This window comes from Cotesia glomerata, linkage group LG6, assembly GCF_020080835.1.
Source record: "Cotesia glomerata isolate CgM1 linkage group LG6, MPM_Cglom_v2.3, whole genome shotgun sequence".
In the NCBI taxonomy this organism is placed as follows: domain Eukaryota; kingdom Metazoa; phylum Arthropoda; class Insecta; order Hymenoptera; family Braconidae; genus Cotesia; species Cotesia glomerata.
In genome coordinates, this window is record NC_058163.1 from 21,095,255 (window position 1) to 21,114,583 (window position 19,329).

The window sequence follows — 19,329 nt, forward strand, 5'->3', positions numbered from 1 at the left end:
ACATTAATCAAATTCCATTAAAAAAACAAACAGAGATTTATTAAAAACCTGACTCCAAAAAACCTCCAAAAAATAGTCCAAAACAAATTAGCTTACTCAGCCAAAAAACCGGGCAAAAATAGAGATTTAGGTAAACGCTGAGTATCAAAATAAAAAAAAAAAATAAGAAGCTAAGTGGAGAGACCGGTTCGAGTTTACGCACGAAAAGATTATTGCGTCTAGTCATTGGTCTTCCAGTATTATGAGGAATGCTGAGGAGTGAAAGTGATCTCAAAAATGTCTTAGTAGCTTCGATTGCATGTATGTGCACGCGGGCATAGTACACATGAGTAATTGCATGTATATAACATCACAGTTTTCTCAGCCATACAACTTTACACCCTCAATGTTGCTTTAAGTTAAATATCTATCTGTCTATGTACGCTTAGCATTAGTACTACATACGGCTTAACGTCAACACATAGCGCATAGTATTATATATATAGTATAGAACTAATGTGCATTTAATGCCGCGATGTAAGATGTGAACAGGACCGATAGCATACACAGCCTAACCCGACTCATTGAATAATAGACGTTTTGCAACTCCGAGTAAAAATGTTTGGACAGGTGGATTTTGTAATGCAGCCTCTACTTGGGTCACAAGGACGAATACATTCCTCCAGCATTCTAGATATTTTTATTATCTATTTTATAATCCTATTTTTATTGAATCCTTTGATTTTTTATTTAGTTATTTTTTTATTATATTATTTGACCGATTATTTCCCTGCGACTCGGGAGTTTTGAAATCAATGTGACATTCTCGAAGCTTTATTACTCATTAGTTCGTTTAAGCTATCTCACTTGCTATTTATAGGTGTTTAGATAATGCTAAAGACACTAGTTGTCTTTTGTTTGTTGCAATTGCTAGCAAAGTCATTTTTATCCTCAAAAAGGGGATAATAATGTTTTGTTTGTTTGTTTTTTTTTTTTTTTTTTTTTAATGATTCTTGGGAAAGGTCGGCTGTCATATGAGTAATTCATTATTACCGTGATTAGTTTTTTTTTTCAAATGTAACAGAAGTCTTTAGGTAATTAATATATATCCTTATTGAAAAAAAAGATTTAAAACGATTGAACCCATGCAAAATGCATATTTATATATTTCGGCTGCCCAATTTCAAAACACAGTAACTGACAATTTTAAGATTTTTAAAAATTTTTCTTATTAAAAAAAAGTTTGCACGCCTAATCGATAAAAAATTGGATTTATAAATAGAAAATACTTGAATATAAATATTTTTAAGAAAAAATACTTTAAATTAAGGTCTAAAAGTTATAAGAAATGCAGCAATACTAAAAAAAAATTGGCTATAAAAATTTTGCAGTTACTGTGTTTTAAAATTGGGCAGCCGATTTGTCAAGTTGAATCTTTTTTAACCGCTTTGAGTCGTTTCGAATCTTTTCAAATCTCTTTTTCTAATCAGGGTATTGAATTTGTTTTGCTTCAAAAATTTTTTTGCCTTAAATTCTGAATTCTTGATTGGAGATATCTTTTTTATCTTTGATTGACAAAGTAAATTTTTCAACGATTTTTGGTTGGAAAACAAACAAAAATTTAAGAATTAACTAATTAATTAAGTGTTGAAGCTTTTAATGTTAATAAAAATTTTATGTCCACCGAAAATTATTCATAAAATAATGTATCGACATAAGTTTATCAATTAAATAAAAAAAAATCCAAAAGTCAATTTTTAAAAATTTTTCCGCGTCAAAAAATTGAAATTTTTTAAAATTATTATATGATTCTTAAAAAAAAATAATAAATATAATTTCTAGAGATATAAGTATCGTGGAACTGTGAAACTAAAAAATAAATAAACAAAAAACCCACCAAATAGAATTTATTTCTGTAAATTGACCTTCCACTACGCCCCTAAGGTATATAAACAGTCAATAAATCATTTTTACATCACATTACACATTATATTCATTATAAATTTACATGTAAGCCTCTCAAAAATAATTCGAGTACCGACAGACGATCAATAACAATAAAATAAAGTGACATTATAAAAAATTGATTAATTTCGCACCAACTATATAATTAAATAAAAATACTCGCGAGAATTAATCCAACCAATTGATAAATAATTCATGACTGATTTTTAAAAGTTACGCTTAATAATTTCATTTTTTATAAAATTTAAAAAACATGCTCGAAAAATTCCAAATTTTTACAATTTTTCTTCCAAAAATTCACTAATTTTGACAATTTTTCTTTTAAAAATTCACTAATTTTATTTCAAAAAATTATTTTTCCTTTCAAGGCGAAAAAATTCGAAATTTTTCTTCAATAAATTAATTAAAATTTCTAAAAAAAAAATTCTTTGCAACGTCTAACAAGAATTGATTTGTAAAAAAAATTAACATTATGGTTAACCACAAGCATGACTCCTGACCATCAAATTAACTTAATGATTCTCAAGACCATTATCATCAGCCCGATAATTTTCTAATACTCAATAAAATCAGCAATTCAATAAAATCCAATAAAAGCGACAGAAAGTAGCCTTTAGCAAAGAAAATGACAATACTAAAACTCAAGTAGCAGCAGCTAAGCTCTTATTAATTTCTATTTCAATATTATATTATATTGTGTGACTTATCCAAACAAAGTGAGCAAGTCATCGGGCAAGCACTGTGACGGCTTAGAACCAAACCGGAATTCCTCTTAACTTATCCATCTGGTTTTTTTGTTTGTTTAATATAACTACTCAATCTCCAGTTCGTCATTGTGTAAATCGAGTTGAGTGTCGATACTTTATTTAATATTGAGTTATTAAAAGTATTATTCCACTTATTATTATTCTTGTTATTATAAATCATCATTATAATAGTCAATTTCCATTTGAATTTTATTTTATTTTTTTTTTTTTAAATTAAGAACCTATTAAATTATCTTCAAATTTAATTTCAATTATTATTTTATTTTTAATAAAAAAAATTTCATTTTATTTTTTAATAAAAAAAAGATGCAATTGTACATGTGCTTAAAAATAGTAAATTTTAATAATAATTAAATATAAAATTACTAAAATTTAACTTACATATTAATGAAAAAAATTCATAAAAATTAATAATAAAATTTAATCAATTAATATTTTTTTTTTCAAAAATTTCTCAGTAAATTTATTTAAAAAAAAAAATAAATACTTTGTTTTACGATTATTCTGGTTTTCTCGGCCGATTTATTACCTCAATTACGTCATATATATATAACTAACCGGCATTCAAAAAGTTGATCAGTACATTATTACGACATACACTTGTGTCTCACTGCTTTCCCTCAGTCTTGTCTCTTGATCATCAGCTCTTTAACTTAACTTATATATGTATATACTTCTTAAAGGCCCGAGGATCTGTATTTCTCAAAGAATAGGTCAAGGCTGCAATCCTTCGTAAGGAAACTGCATTTTTTCTGGCAATTTAATGAATTTTTGCGATCAAATCTAAACTTAGAAATTCAGCAGAACAAAATTTAGATTTTTTTTTAAATTTATAGTTTTCATTTATTATTAATTTAAAAGAAGTAATAGATTAAAAACAACAAAATGAGCATCTATTTGAACGAGGATAATGCATTAGTCGGACGTTATCTGTCTATTAATCAACATGTGCGTAAAACTAAGCTTGGTACTCTGAACACGTGTCACGGTTTATGAGCACAGTATAAAAAGATGCTACCGAGAGGTGTATGTGCGATATATTCACATTCACCGTTTGGAATAACTTTAATGGCCCGTCATTAGAAGATTTACTGAGTTAATTCATCTTGCTTAATTTTATTAACTATCATTTATATCTTGTAATTGTGATAATTCTTGTATATTTCTATTATTTATTGTTTTATCTTGTGGCTCTATTGGAATGTTCATTTTTTTATTAGTTTGTAATGATTTTTAGAGTTGCGAAAAATTTAATGTAAAAAGTAGAATTTTAAGAATTTAAATTGCGGTTTTAAATTTAAAAAAATTAGGAATTTATTTTTACTTTGATAATTTAAAAATTAAAAAGATAATTTTAATTTAATAATTTATTTTGTATTGTAAAATTTTTTGCCGATAAAATACTATTGGATGAAAAAGGGAATATAGGTGTAGTTCATAGGACGCCGCTAGGTGGCGCAGGAAATAAAAATCTTCTCGCTTGAAGAAACTTTGCCTAGAGCTAATAATAATTAAATTCGAATTTTTTATTGATTTTTAATATTTAATTCTTTTAAGAAAACTTTTTTCTAAAAAAATTAAAAATTATATTTTAAAAAATAAGTATTCGAAATTAATTATAATAATTATAGTCCGCAAAATCAGTAATTTTTAATTACAAAAAATAGTTTTTCAAAAATTATTAATGTTGAGAGGAAAAATTAATTTTTAATAATTATTTTATTTTATTAAAAAAAATTAGAGTAGGTACCGTTTGTGGCCACTGTACCGTTTGTGGCCATTTATTGTTCAAATAAACGATAGAAATAAATTTATATTAATAAACCATTACAAACTCAATTTTTTTTAATATAAATTTTTTAAAACTCAACAAAAATATGGTTATAATATTGTAATTTTTTATAAATTAATTCAAATTAATTAATTTATAAAATAATTACACAGTAAAAAATTTTGTGTTAAAAATTTTTGTGTTAAATATTTAACACTTTTATGTGTAAATTTAACATTCATTGTGTTAAATTAACATAGAAAAGTGTTAAATTAACACAAAAAAGTGTTAAATATTTAACATAAAAATTTTTTGACGCATTGACGTAAAATTTTTTACTGTGTAGTTAATTAATTTCAGAAATTAATTAATTTTTAGAATAATTAGTTAATTAATTTCAGAAATTAATTAATTTTTACAATAATTAGTTAATTAATTTCAGAAATTAATTAATTTATAGAATAATTAGTTAGTTAATTTAAAAATTAATTAATTTATAAAATAATTAGTTAATTGATTTCAAAATTAATTTAAATGTTAACTGGCCAAAAACGGTACTTCTACCCTATTTGGAAGAATTATTGATGCATTCTAAAATCTAGTTGATAATAATTGACAATTATTTACAGCAATAAATTGAGCTTTTCTTTTAATTATTTCATCTTATCGAATTTTAATATTAAATTTCCATCAAAATAAATTATTAATAATAATTTAAAAAAAAAAAAAAAAAAAGACTTACCGTGTCTAAGTTTTCCTTTTTTCGAAATGAAGACATTCATAGGTCGAGGAACTCGTTCTGCGCACATCGGCTCGCCTTCTCTATTGGGCCTGATACCAAAGAGCGCATTTCTTCCTACTTTCATGTACTGTCTGCCCATTTTTTTGGGGGATCCGACCCCGAACAAGGACGTGATGAATTTCATTTTTATATAAATCCTCAGCAAATTCGATAAAAATACACAATACTTATAAAATTATCTCTTTCACCCGCGAAATCACTTGGAAATTTTCAAGTCCGCTTTATTGGGCGATTAATTTATTTATATTAATGGAATTTTTGGGTTGTTGTAGAAATTACGAGTAACACTGGTCAATTGCATCTTTCACGTCACCTCACCCAACATTGTTTTCTGCAACTGGTATTCCACATTTAAATTTTTTCTCAAAAAATTAAATCGATAATTCCTCAGTGCAAAAATTCATGTGTAAGTAAAATTATTTTTCACTTTACGTATCACAGATGCATTTATTTACTTTTTGCAATAAATCGTGCAAAGCGCTCCGCTTCAAATCTGTAAAAAAAATTTTTTTTATTAATTTTTATAAGAATTTACAAAAAAATCTTTAAATTTCTTGTCTCAAATTAAAAAAAATTATAATTAAGAAAAATAACAAAATAAAAATTAAAAAATTTTTATTACAGCGCTTTCTGTCACAAAGACAAAAAGAAAAATGTTGATATAAAATAATATGTGTTAGTTGATTAGCAGGAAAATTTATAACTGCGAGAAACACTTCTCAGTAGTTACTTTTTATGCAGTCAGACATGAGAGACCAAGTAATTAAACGTTTAAGAAAATATCATACTCAGTATAATGAATAATGAAATTTTTCAATTAAAAAAATTCTAATTTCAAATTATTCCTTTTTTGCATTATATATATTTTTACAATAAATTTTTAATCAGAAAATAAAAAAAAAAATTTTCTAGTCAAATATTTATTAAAGTCAATGAAAATGAATTTTTCTGCTCTGATACCCGGAAAAGTAGAGCGTAAAAATAAGCCATTAGTAAAAATATCGCAAAAACTAGCTGAATATTTTTTTTATATCATTTATAAATAAATAAGTAATAAGAAATTGAAGAACTGAGGCAATATAATTATAAAGTTGTGGGAAGAAATGGATGAGCGACTTTTTCCAGAAGCTAACCATTTCGTCCTGCTTATCAACGGGCAAATGGCAAATGGCGAATTTCACCGTACTGGTCAATGCCTGATTATTCTGTTGCATGTCATCAATTGACAAGCCACAAGGAACCTTGACGTCTACATTCTTCATGGTGGATAGTTTTATCACCGTTATTGTTTACCGGTTTCACTATACATGCTTTTTATTCGTTTATTCGCCCATTCACTTAATAGATTCGAATATTTCTTCTATCAACCTGTCTTCTTTCTTCTTTTTTTTTTTTGATAGTTCCTTCCATTTGTTATGCGACTTTATTCTAATCTTTATTTATCTTCACCACCAGCCATTTAAACGGTATTCTAATATTGATAGCAATCATTATTAAGTTGTTTTTTATGCAAATTTTTGTTGGAATTTTTTGGGTTGTTGTTTGAATATAATTAGTCGAAAAATATTTATTGATTCAGTTTTTTTTTTTAATTCTCATGATTATGGTAAGAAGAATATTTGTATTTTAATTGTGATTTGAAGACATTTTATAGAAAATATTTAATAAAAAATGGTCATTTTTTAAATAATTAAAAATTTAATTTAAAATTTTTAATAAAGTGATAAATTTTTTTTAATTTATTAAAGTATTTTTAATATAATTTTTAAATTAATAAAAGTTGAATTTAAAATTATTCTATAATAAAAAAAAAAAAGTTCTAATTATTATATTTTTTTTTATAATATAAATTGTCATTTTTTTTCTTCAGTATTTAAAAAAAAAAATTAATTAAACAAAAATTTTTCAATTAAATTTTTATTTTATCACAAGAATTTTTAAATTAAATATTTAATAAAAATAATTTTTTAAAATATAATTTTTAATCATTAAAATTTATTAAATTATTTTTTTACAAATTTAAATTTAAATTTTTAATAATTTCAACTTTTGAAAATAATTTCCAATTTTAACTTCTAAAATAAAATTTTATCTAATTAAATATCTAAAATAAATTTTTTTCAAAATTTTTCTTCCCTCTAAACTAAAAAAAAAACTTCAAATTTCCTCAAAAAATTTTTTCAAGCCAACAAACAGACATTAAAACTCTGACTCACACTTCCGTTGCAAAGTATAATCTTCCTATTCCGTAACAAAACAAACCCCACGCTAAAAATTTAATAAAAGTAATTTTTTTACAAGCTTAAAATATATTTTTTAATCATTTTATATTTTTTAAATAATTTTTTTACAAATTTAAATTTAAATTTTTAATAATTTCAACTTTTGAAAATAATTTCCAATTTTAACTTCTAAAATAAAATTTTATCTAATTAAATATCTAAAATAAATTTTTTTCAAAATTTTTCTTCCCTCTAAACTAAAAAAAAAACTTCAAATTTCCTCAAAAAATTTTTTCAAGCCAACAAACAGACATTAAAACTCTGACTCACACTTCCGTTGCCAAGTATAATCTTCCTATTCGGTAACAAAACAAACCCGGCACCCAACAATAATCTTCCCAAACCTAGAACCGATAAACCCAACATATCAGCAGCTTGGCTCGATAAATATCGAGCGAGATAAGAAAGGCGGTCTGTTGAATCTCGGCATGTAGACTTACATAAGTTATCCAAACGCTTCTCTGCGAGTTACAGCGTTCCGCATCAGCACCAGGTTCGTTATATTAGCAGACAAGATTCAATCCGTCTTTATGTAACCCAACCAGCAACGGTCGCTCTCCTATACACATACTCACGTACGAACATACGCACATACGAGTACTTATACATAATATTAAATTTCTCTATCTCTAACGGAAAAGCATGCACTGTTTTGCAAATATAAATAAAATATAGATCACCAGTGAATCGATCGACGCTCTTTACATGCCTAGCGGTCTCGTCATCTTGCTTCAATCTCTTCAGGACAATTTGTTCTTCTCAATTTTTTTTAAATTTTACTAAATAATTTTTTTCCCACTTATATTATCATATATCTTCACGGCAATTTTTTTTTTTATTATTTATCATTTACTTGAGAAATCCTTTTGAAAATGCAACACAGCTGACATTTTTTTTTTATTTTAATAAATAAACAAATAATTTTAAATTTAAATATTTTTTTCACTTAAAAATTACGTAAAAATCTTGGCAATAAATTTCAATAAAAATTGCTGAAATAAATTAAAAGAAAAAATTTTTTTTCACTATTTTTTTAATGTTGCACTTTCAAAAAAAAAACACTCACTTTTTTTTTTAATTTTTTTTAGGAGAAAAAATAAAAAATATTGAGAAAAAAAAGGAGCAAAATTTGGATAAAAAAAACTACATGGAGGATTTAAAGACGTCTTGGCACAAAATCGCGGCACCGGTGGCGATCACTGACGGCGGGCCAACGTCGAGGAACTCACCGAGTGCAGAGCCAAGCCGCAACTACACGAGCTGAGAATCGTAATCGGTAGTAGGGAACTGAACGGCATTGCACTGCAGCACCGCGAATAAATGAAGCTAAAGATTGTAAGCTAAGTTGAGCTGATTGTAAGAGCACGAGTCCCCGGATCGTGGCTACGATAGGATTCAAGCAGTGTTAATTCCAGTATAAACACAAATAAGTATAAGTAAATAAAAATTGAACACATTTTGAGCTCAACGGTGGATCAGGTGGATTCAGGGTTTCGTAAATCCATTCAGAAAAAAATAAACAAGAAATGAAACTACTTTTTAAGTTGGCATGAATTAAACTGACCTTCGAGTCAATCTTTCTCTCCGGCCAGGATCGGGTAATTTAAGAAAGATCATTATGGGAGAGGTAAAAAGTATCCGAACTTTTGAAATGCAAGAGCCGATTTATTACGCCGAGTTAACTCCAGCTTAGACTCCAGGCTTGAACTCCAGAGTTCATTGTCACCAGACGAAATTTTAGACTTTTTCTTTTTTTAGTTAATGGAATTCAAAGGCCTAACATTTTTTCCGGTATTATAATTCAAATTCAAATTATTGAGCCGAAAGCAAGCTTTGAGGATTTCTCATGAATATTTATTAATTGCTTGGGTTTTTTATTTTATTGTGGACCAAACAAATCAATTCTTGGTAGACATTGCAAAGAATTTTTGTGGAAATTTTAATTAATTTATTGGAGAAAAAATTTGAATTTTTTTGCCTTGAAAGGAAAAATAATTTTTTGAAATAAAATTAGTGAATTTTTAGAAGAAAAATTGAGAATTTTTTGAGCATGTTTGTTAAATTTGATAAAAAATGAAATTATTTGAAATTATTGAGCGTAACTTTTAAAAATCGGTCATGAATTATTTATCAATTGGTTGGATTAATTCTCGCGAGTATTTTTATTTAATTATATAGTTGGTGCGAAATTAATCAATTTTTTATAATGTCACTTTATTTTAGTGTTATTGATCGTCTGTAGGTACTCGAATTATTTTTGAGAGGCTTACATGTAAATTTATAATGAGTTTAATGTGTAATGTGATGTAATAGTATATTACACTACAAGGGCAGAAAGTTGAGATTCCTGAACTGCGCGCCATGATGCCCTCGGCTTCGCCTCGGGCACATGGCGCGCGCAGTTCAATACCTGCCCTCGTAGTAGTATACTAGTTCTTGCTATCCGGTCAAAAAAACCAAAAAAATTGGGTTGAAAAAAATTGATGCCTTCCCCCGACATTTGCGGCACGAGCGAAACGAGTGCTGCTGGTCGGGGGCAGGCATCAAATACACCTGTCAATAAAGATATTAATTTATAATCTATCATATTACTACTTTCTTTTGAGAAAAGATCTTAATTTAACTAAATAAATTTAAAATTATAAATATATTATAAATTAACTCTGATGTTAAAAATAAAAAAAAATAGAAAAATGAAATAATAATCGTAAAATGCATAGAAAAAAAAAGTTTGGAAAATCCAAAAGTGCACACCTCATAACGCTCATTCATTTTTTAAGAAAAAAATTAATTGTGTAATTGATTAAAAAAAAAAATAATTAAGTAATTTCTTACATATTTTTTATTTTTTTTTTTTAAATATCAGCGCCTTTTTTTCTTGTCATATGCGCACGCAGTCTAAAAAATCTAGCTTGATCAAGTAGCGCCATAGTTTTCACGTGACAAATAAGAAAAGTTCGTTTGGCTTTGTACGGTTGTAGTGAATTTTAATAAAAATTCAATTTAAAAAAAAATACGTAAACTAGGCCACTGATATGAAATACGGACCCAGTTAATCGAATTCCTAAACTAATAAAAAAAGTCCGATCTTGAAATATCAATTTGTTCGGGATCAATCGTTGGTACATTCAAAATGGGGTGACATCCGGATGTCCACGTAAAATTTTTTTCAAAATGTTTTTTTTTTTTCAAAATAGCAACATGAAATGATTTTAGAAAGTAAAAGATGGTTTAATTTAAGTGTTTTTTCGGTGTACATCTACTTATATCATTGTATAAGTGTAATATGGTAGTGATAGAGGCATTTAAAGATCACAAAATTGCTTGACCTTGACGAGTCGAGTATAAAGCACAACCTCACGCGCTTCGCGCTATGAGGCGTGCAAAAATTAAGAAAAAAATCTGTGTATTTTTTCAAATAATTATTTTTTCAATAATGAATTTATTTATTTGAAAATATCTATCAGAATAAAAAATATTTCTCGTTGTTTTTTTGCAATTTAAATATTTAATAAGTCTCATTTCATTAAAATAAATATTTATTTTCTTTAATTAACTTAGTTTCAACCTAAAATCATCGACACATAACAAGACAGATACATTCATAACAATCACAAGTAAGGTTAGGCTTATAAACATAAGTAATAGAGTGAGCGCGACTACCGACTTTCGGACTTTCTGCCGCCTCGTGTCTCGTTGTCAGTGCATGAATACATTATTTCGGCTCCCCGTCGTAGGGCGCATGCGCGACTTGATCACGGCATAAAACTGAGGCTTTCTGTCGTGAAATCGCAGCGGGAACCCCGTACTTTCGACCGGCGTAGTAAGAAATAGTATATTACACACCTGTGGCAAGAAAATGAGAAATGTCTCCAGAACACACATATAAGTAGCCCGAGGCGCAGCCGAGGTCGACATATATGTGGTCTGAGATATTTTATTGACCTCTGCCATGGTTTGTATACTATTTTCTGTCCGACAGTGGCGGAAAGCGGCAATTTCGTTTAGCGCAGCGGGCCGAAAGTTGCCACTTTCCGCCTGGAGGGCAGAAAAAATATTTTTTTTTTATATAAAAAAATTAGAAAAACGGTAGACCCTGAAGGCCATCCGTGCAACTTCCCACTCATTTCATACCTAGGTGCTTAAAATTGCACTAATGATGTTTTTGAGCTCTCCGAGCTCAAAGGTCTGATAGAAGTTTGATAAAACACAATTTTTCAAATCTTTAAACCGCAATAACTTTTGAATGAATGAACCGATTTTTACGCGGTTGGCGGCGATCGACGTGGTTTTTTTATGTTAAGAGCTGATTAGTTTTTGGAATTGATCAGTAGAGCCGTTTAAAAGTTATTCCAAAAAATATCGGAGTTATGTTGAAAAAACACTAGTTTCCAAATATTTCGTCGAGGATATCTCTCGAACCAATCAACCGATTTTGACCGGATTACCGGTGATCGACGTGGTTTTTCAAGGTTAAGGGCGGATTAGTTTTAGGAATTGATCGATCGAGCCGTTTAAAAGTTATTCCAAAAAAACCACTTTCAAAAATGATTTTTTTCTTATTTTTTTTGAGATTTTTCAAAATTCCTCAAAATCTATCGGTCCGAATCGGTTCAAATTCTCAGGAAATCTAAGTTTGAGGGAACTCTTTAAAACGCCGTTTGGTTAGTTCCGATCGGTTTAGTCGTTCAAAAGTTATAGGCGATTCACCTACTTACACACACACACAGACATAGTGACAACCTTGCGGGGATAGTCAGGGAAGCTTCCTGTGACCTTCAAACGTCGAGATCTGATGAAAACTCGATTTTTGCAAAACGGGGTGAAAACAATAACTTCCCGATTTTTGAAAATCTTCGATTTTCTAAGCGGGAAGTTAAAAATGTTTTTTTTATATTTTTAATTTTCTTTAAAAAAAAATAATAGAATATTTTTTTTACTAAAAAAATTTCTTTAGTAAAATTTTTATTTTAATTAGATAATTTTTAATTTTTGAAACAAAAAAAAATTTTTTTTAAATATATCTTTTAATGAAAAAAAAATGTTTTTTTTATATAAAAAAAAATGTTTTTTTTTATATAAAAAAAAATTTTTTAATTTTCTATAAATAAAACTAATAGAATATTTTTTTTACTAAAAAATTTCTGTAATAAAATTTTTATTTTTATTAAATAATTTTTAATTTTTAAAATACAAAAAAAATTTTTTTTTTTAAATATATTTACCAATTAATTTTTTAATAAAAAAAAAAAAAAATGTTTTTCTTATAAAAAAACTAATAAAATATTTTTTTTATAAAAATTTTTCTGCCCTCTTTGAGTGCCAACCCCTTAATCAATAAAATAATCAACTGTAATTAAAAAAAAACCAACAATTGCACTAAAATAAATTCCTTGAGACAGCAACGAAGGTCGTGGCTTTCTTTTCCATCCTTTCCAGAGTAATAAAACAGATTAATGGTATAATGGTCCAAAAACTAAAAAAGAATAATTAACTTGACAAAAAGATCACGGCCATGATTACGCACTTGTATATTACACGCTACATACTAAATATCGAAATAAAAATAATAATTATGATAATGAAAGTAATCCGAACATTAAAAATGGCATTAAATGTGGAGTAATTTAAAACTAGAGATTAACGAGCGCATGCAATGATTTTAACCAGCCTTGGAATTATTGAACCTGCGAATTTAGCAAGCGGATGTTTACAAGACCTTGCTTGTATCGGGGGGGTAAAAAGTTACTTTTAACATATTTACCAAGCAACATATCTCTGTACTAAGTATATTTATATTTATACTTAATATGTTATTTATTCCTGGCATAAAAGACTAGTGCGTTCAAATTATTAAATTTTCATGCTAACTCGCTCCCTGTAATGTTTCAACGGTCTCCATTGCATAATACAACCGTGTCGAATGCGAACCAGAAAGTACGCATAGTCCATAAGTACTGTACTCATAACTGATAATTGCGCTCCTACTACTTGTATATATTCGAATAGATTTAATTAAATATCGGTTTAATATTACGCTTACTATTGGGACTGTTTATTATTTATTACTCTATTAGCATTTCGCTTCATTCAACAGTTCAATAATTACTCATACACAGAAAAAAAAATGTTCTTGAATCAAGTAAATAATTTTTTTATTAAAAAATATATTTAAAAAATTTCTTTTTGTTGTTTTTGTAAAAAGTTTTATTTATTTTATTTTTTTTACTAAAAAAAATTTGTTTTTAACATTTTTAGAAAAAAAAATCAACAAATAATTGTTTTTAATTTTTGATAAAAAAAATTTCAATTAAATTCTAAATAATTACGTAATAAATTAGTCCTCAGGCTAATAGCTAGACTATTATGCTAAAATACAATTTAAAAACTGATACTTCTTGTCCAAGCAATCACTATAAACTCCCAAAGCAAAATTTTATCCAAAGCTAGCACAAGTAATTAAATAAAAAAAAAAAAAAAATTACGGAAGTGGTTCAATATTAGCATAACCAATGGGTCAGCCACTCTTCAATCAGACTTAAATAAAATTTTTTGGAGTTCCTTCACCTCTAGACAAATAGAACAATAATTGGCCCGCAATAAAAACTTAAACCCGCTATTTCTTCGTTCAATAAACGAAAAAAGTACATATAAATTTATTTACTTACTCTTGAATAAAATTTTTAGGATCTACGCACTAATTAACTCACAAAGTTGTTCACTTTATAAAAAAAATCTGCGAATTATCCATTCGATACAGAAATTTTTGGCAATATTGTCTTCGATACTATTAATCACTAGATCACAATTATCGACAATAGTCCAAAAAACTGCAACAAATGTTTATGTGAAGAAGCTAGATGGTAGCTTGTTAAAAGGGCGCTTGGAAATGAGCGATCTACGGAAAGATCCGCGGATATATGTGCGCCGGTTGTGGATCTTTAAACAACAGAGCAACATCTACGTGTAAAGTACGTCATCGGAGCTTGAAAAGAAAGAAAGAAGACGAAAAGGACACAACACCTTCCATAGAAGCATTCGGATGAATATAAACAGGAGAAGGTGTATGTCGAGTGTGTATGATATCAGATACGCATGAAGATGATGGGGAAGATTTAAATGAACCAGCTTCTCTGCAAGGTGGAAAGGGAAGATTAAGATTCTCGCGCGTGTTCTAAAGAAAGACAGTAATTATAATAACTGGCATCTGATCGGTAAAAATTTAAACGTGTAAAGCACATATATGACAATGCTGAAAAAAAGGAATAAAATTACTCGTCCTCGATCTTTGTACTTAGTATTACCGATTTTATTTATTTCTTTCTCTTGTTAAGTATAAGTGTTGTACTTTCCATTGGACGAACCGATCGAAGACTCGTTTCAAGGTGACGGTTCTTCTGGTTTGTTAATTAAATTTTTTTTTAAGTTTAAATTACAATAATTCGTTTTATAGTTAGTCTAAGTTGTAAATCATTTTTTTTATAAAGTAATTTTTTTTTATTTTATGGTAATTTTTTTTCGTTATTGAATTTTCCATGAATTCTGACAAAGAGGAACACACTTGACGGACAAAGTGTATAAATATTGTTTTTTAACGCGTTAATCAGTGTCAGATTATTATTATTATTATTATTATTGTTTTTTTATTGCAAGTTGTGTTGGCCGAAGTAAAAATTTTTTTTGAAATTCTATTCTTGGTGGAAGTCATTTTTTCTTAATTCAAATTATCATAAATACTTGATACAATAAATTTTTATATTAGATCAAGATTTTTAAATATTTTAGGAAAGCAGTGCCACCTACTTGAGCTGAGAAAAAAATTTTCTCACCTTGAGAAAATTTTTCTCTTGAATATTTGATACCCATTTTATATTATTTTAGCGTGCAATTATACATATTGAATGAAAAAAAAATGATTCAATATTATTTGATTTTCCCATTTGACATGTTAATCAATAAAAATATTAATGAAAATTTACTTCTATCTTTATATTTAATTTTTTGGAGCAAGAGAGAAATTTTCTCAAGACAAGAAAATTTACTTCTATCAAAAACTAAATTTTTTAGAGCAAGAGGCTGAATTTTCTCAAAACAAGATTTTCTTGACTTAAATAAATTTTCTTGGATCAAGATACGTATTTCTTAAAGCAAGAGAATTAATTTTGTTAGAATAAGTGGAATTTCTTGTGTCAAAAAAAAATTTTTTTTTCGCTCAAAAAAATATTTAGGAAGAAAAGTATTTTCTTGGTTCAAGTGAACCTTTTTTTCTGTGTAGGATCAGGTACATCGGCTGATAATAATAACTATCTTTGTTTATCTTTTTATTAATTAAAAACAGAGGTCTATAGAGTCATATATAAATATAATAATAATTTAAACATCTTGATATTATTATTATTCTTAAAATTTTTTTTCTTAAGGGTTTTGACACTACAGTAAAATAAAAAAAAATTAAGTAGTGAATAAGGAAAAATATATAAAATTTTTTCTGATATGATAATTAATAGCCAGAAATAAAATCAAGGTGATGATAAAAAATTTACATCAGTCAATTTTTTTTAAATTTTTTTAACATTTTCATGTGAAATACGTGTTTTGTAACATAAAAACGTAAAATTTTTCATTTCGGAAATTCCAAAGGATTGATATTAATATACAATGAATTTTTATGAATTTGCAGAAGCATCCGGAGTGAAAAGCATGGCCTTGATCTAAAGGTGCAAGTTGCAAATTGATCTCGCTTGTGCAGCTCGAAACTATTGAACTCTAGCTTATTATTTCACCGTTAGAGTTCACGCTCGAAATTGCGCGTCCAGGTATGCATATTTTATTGTTTTATCCTGTCATTAATTTTTTTTTATCAAAATTTTAAAGATAAAATTAAAAAAAAATTGGATTATTATCCAGAAAAAGTAAATTTTTATCTACTTCCTGGTATACAGAATAAATAAATCTTACTTTTTTCAAACTGTTACATGATCCAAAATTAAGGTAGTATAAAAATTTTTTCTTGATCGATCTGACATTTAAAAGATGCATCAATTTTTTGTAGTGCCGAAAATTCTTCTGCAAAACGTGAAATTAATTGAGACACTAAAAAACTTTTGTTGGGATTCTATTTTTCGCCCGATAATGTCGAATGATTTGTTTTCTAGTCAATAAATAATCGGGATTTTTTCAACTTTAGAAAAGTTTTATTTTATCCTCATAGCAGGCGTGAAAGATAACTAACCGACATGCAAATTTCAGACTGTTTATTTTATAAATCATCCATTCAAGAATTTTAAAAATCATCTTTCGTCAAACAGGATTACTCACCACCGCACTGTTTTTTGGTTAATAAATCAGACTATTTATATATTTTTCATTATAATTATAATCTACAATAAATAATTTTTTTTGGAATTCTACTTTTTACAATATTCGAATTCAAATAAATTATATTTTTACGTCACCGATAAAAATTTAATTAAAAAAAATTAGAAAAACGGTAGACCCTGAAGGCTACCCGTGCAACTTTCCACTAATTCCATACCTAGGTGCATAAAACTGCACTAATGATGTTTTTGAGCTCTCCTAGCTCAAAAATACAATTTATGTGTTATTTTAAGCTCTTCGAGCTTAAGAAGATAGCTTTTCTATGCTTTTGAGCTCGAAGAGTCTGATAGAAGTTTCATAGAACAATATTTTTTTAATTTTCAAACCGCACTAACTTTTGAATGAATCAACCGATTTTCACGCGGTTGGCAGCATTTGACGCAATTTTTTTAGTTTCATGAAGAATTTTCAAGTTTGAATTGATAAAACTAGGAAATTTGGAGTAATTCCAAAAAAACACTTTTTTCGGTTTTCTTTCGTTCATGATATCTCTTGAACGAATTGACTAATTTTGACCGGCTTGACGGCGATCGACGTAATTTTTTCATGCTAATAGCAGATTAGTTTTTTAAATTGATCGAGGATATCTCTCGAACCAATCAACCGGTTTCTACGTTCTTGGCGGAGATCGACGCGGTTTTTAAGCTCTAAAAATTATTCCATATAATCAAAAACGATCCGAGAAATGACGAAGTTATGTCAAAAAAAACATTTTTTTTGGTTTTCTTTCGTTCACGATATCTCTCGAACGAATCAACCGATTTTGACCGGATTAGTGACGATCGGCGTGGTTTTTTAAGCTTAAGAGCGGATTAGTTTTTGAAGTTGATCGATAAAGCCGTTTAAAAGTTATTCCAAAAAAACCACTTTGAAAAAAAATTTTTTTCTTATTTTTTTTGAGATTTTTTTTAATTTCTCAAAATCTATCGGTCCGAATCGGTTCAAATTCACAGGAAATCTTAGTTTGAGGGAACTCTTTAGAACGCCGTTTAGTAGATTCGGATCAGTTTAGTCGTTCAAAAATTATAAGCGAGTCACATAGTCTCACACACACACACACACACACACACACACATAGTGACAACATCGCGAGGGTGGTCAGGGAAGCTTCCTATGACCTTAAAACGTCGAGATCTGATAAAAACTCGATTTTTGCAAAACGGGGTGAAAACAATAACTTCCCGATTTTTGAAAATCTTCGATTTTCTTAGCGGGAAGTTAAAAATAGTTCCTAAAAATAATTGAAGATATAAAAATATAATTTTTCCTGTATTTATAGAAATGTGATTTTATGTTAATTATTACTATTTATTGGGTTTTCTCGGTCAATAATTGGTGATTTTAGTACTTCAACACTTAAATAACAAAATTAATATAATTTTTATTATAAATAGTTGTTAATTATCATCAATTAAGTATTTAACTGTAATAAAATCCATTGTAAATTATTGTTAATAAGTTAATAGTTTTTTTATAGCTTAATACAAAAAAAGAAAACCTTAATCGGTCAATAATTGGTGCATTTACCCTATTTTAATTGTAAAAAAAAATTATTTAATTGTTATAAAAAAAAAAAATGATACTTGAAAAAATATTTTTGTCACAAGTTTTCTTTTAAATTTTTAGACATTAATAATAAAACCGAAAATCCGACATTTAATTTACGGCTCTAAAATAAATAAAATCTCCCTACGTTATAAAAATTCCGGGGTGATAAAAAAAACAGGTTGGGTATCTTCATTTCTCACTCACTTGCTTTTATTTTTATTTGCAATAAAACTTTTAAATTCTATTCTAACATTATCTGCCCACGTGATTGTCCGGCGAATTTTAAAAGTGTATTTAATGCTTGACACTCCGCCCCATCCAAGATATTTTACAATATAAATATGAGTATGTTGTATTAATTTTTTTATTTTACAATTAATAATATTTTTATAAATAATAAATTATCAATGGATTCCCCCCAGAAGTTGACGTGCTACTTGCCTCATTCCTCCCTATTGCGTTTCTCTCAACTAGTTTTGCTTGAATCTTTTGCGATTAGCGTTTTCTGATCGAGAGTGGAAATCTAATTTAAAAAAAACCTCATGAAATAATAATAATAATTTCAACAAATTTTTAATATTATTATTATTATTATTATTATTATTTCTTCATTGCTAAAAACTTGAAAATTTTCCATTAATATTAATAATAATAATAATATCAAGTTTTTTTTTTTATTATTATCATTAAATAAATTAAAAAATAATCTAAATTTTGATAATAATACTAATAATAATAAAAATTTCCATTTATGTGTTGATACAATTTTTTTTACTAACGCGTAATCGATTTCTTCTTTAATGAGATCTTTAATAAAAAATTAATTGAAGCATAAAT

At 27.4% G+C, this 19,329-nt stretch overlaps 1 protein-coding gene and 1 long non-coding RNA gene across 3 annotated transcripts in view; one reads left to right on the forward strand and one right to left on the reverse strand.

The window, feature by feature from the left end:
- The window catches only part of LOC123267733 (scavenger receptor class B member 1), a 43,564-nt gene extending 28,991 nt beyond the window's left edge, over positions 1-14,573 (reverse strand). Inside the window, exons 1-2 of one of the 2 annotated variants that reach the window (XM_044732552.1) lie at positions 14,235-14,573; positions 5,225-5,777 (exon numbers count right to left, since the gene is read on the reverse strand). In XM_044732552.1, the coding sequence (XP_044588487.1) occupies positions 5,225-5,408 (184 nt within the window). In that variant the 5' untranslated portion in view covers positions 5,409-5,777; positions 14,235-14,573. Of the gene's footprint in view, positions 1-5,224; positions 5,778-8,246; positions 8,441-14,234 lie in introns of those variants that run through there. The other variant, XM_044732553.1, reaches the window with a different exon arrangement.
- Positions 1-19,329, forward strand: part of LOC123267741 — a 44,941-nt gene that overhangs the window by 24,323 nt on the left and 1,289 nt on the right. Inside the window, exons 5-6 of the long non-coding RNA XR_006510111.1 lie at positions 8,655-9,002; positions 16,247-16,382. This is a non-coding gene — a long non-coding RNA (uncharacterized LOC123267741). The remainder of the gene's footprint in view (positions 1-8,654; positions 9,003-16,246; positions 16,383-19,329) is intronic.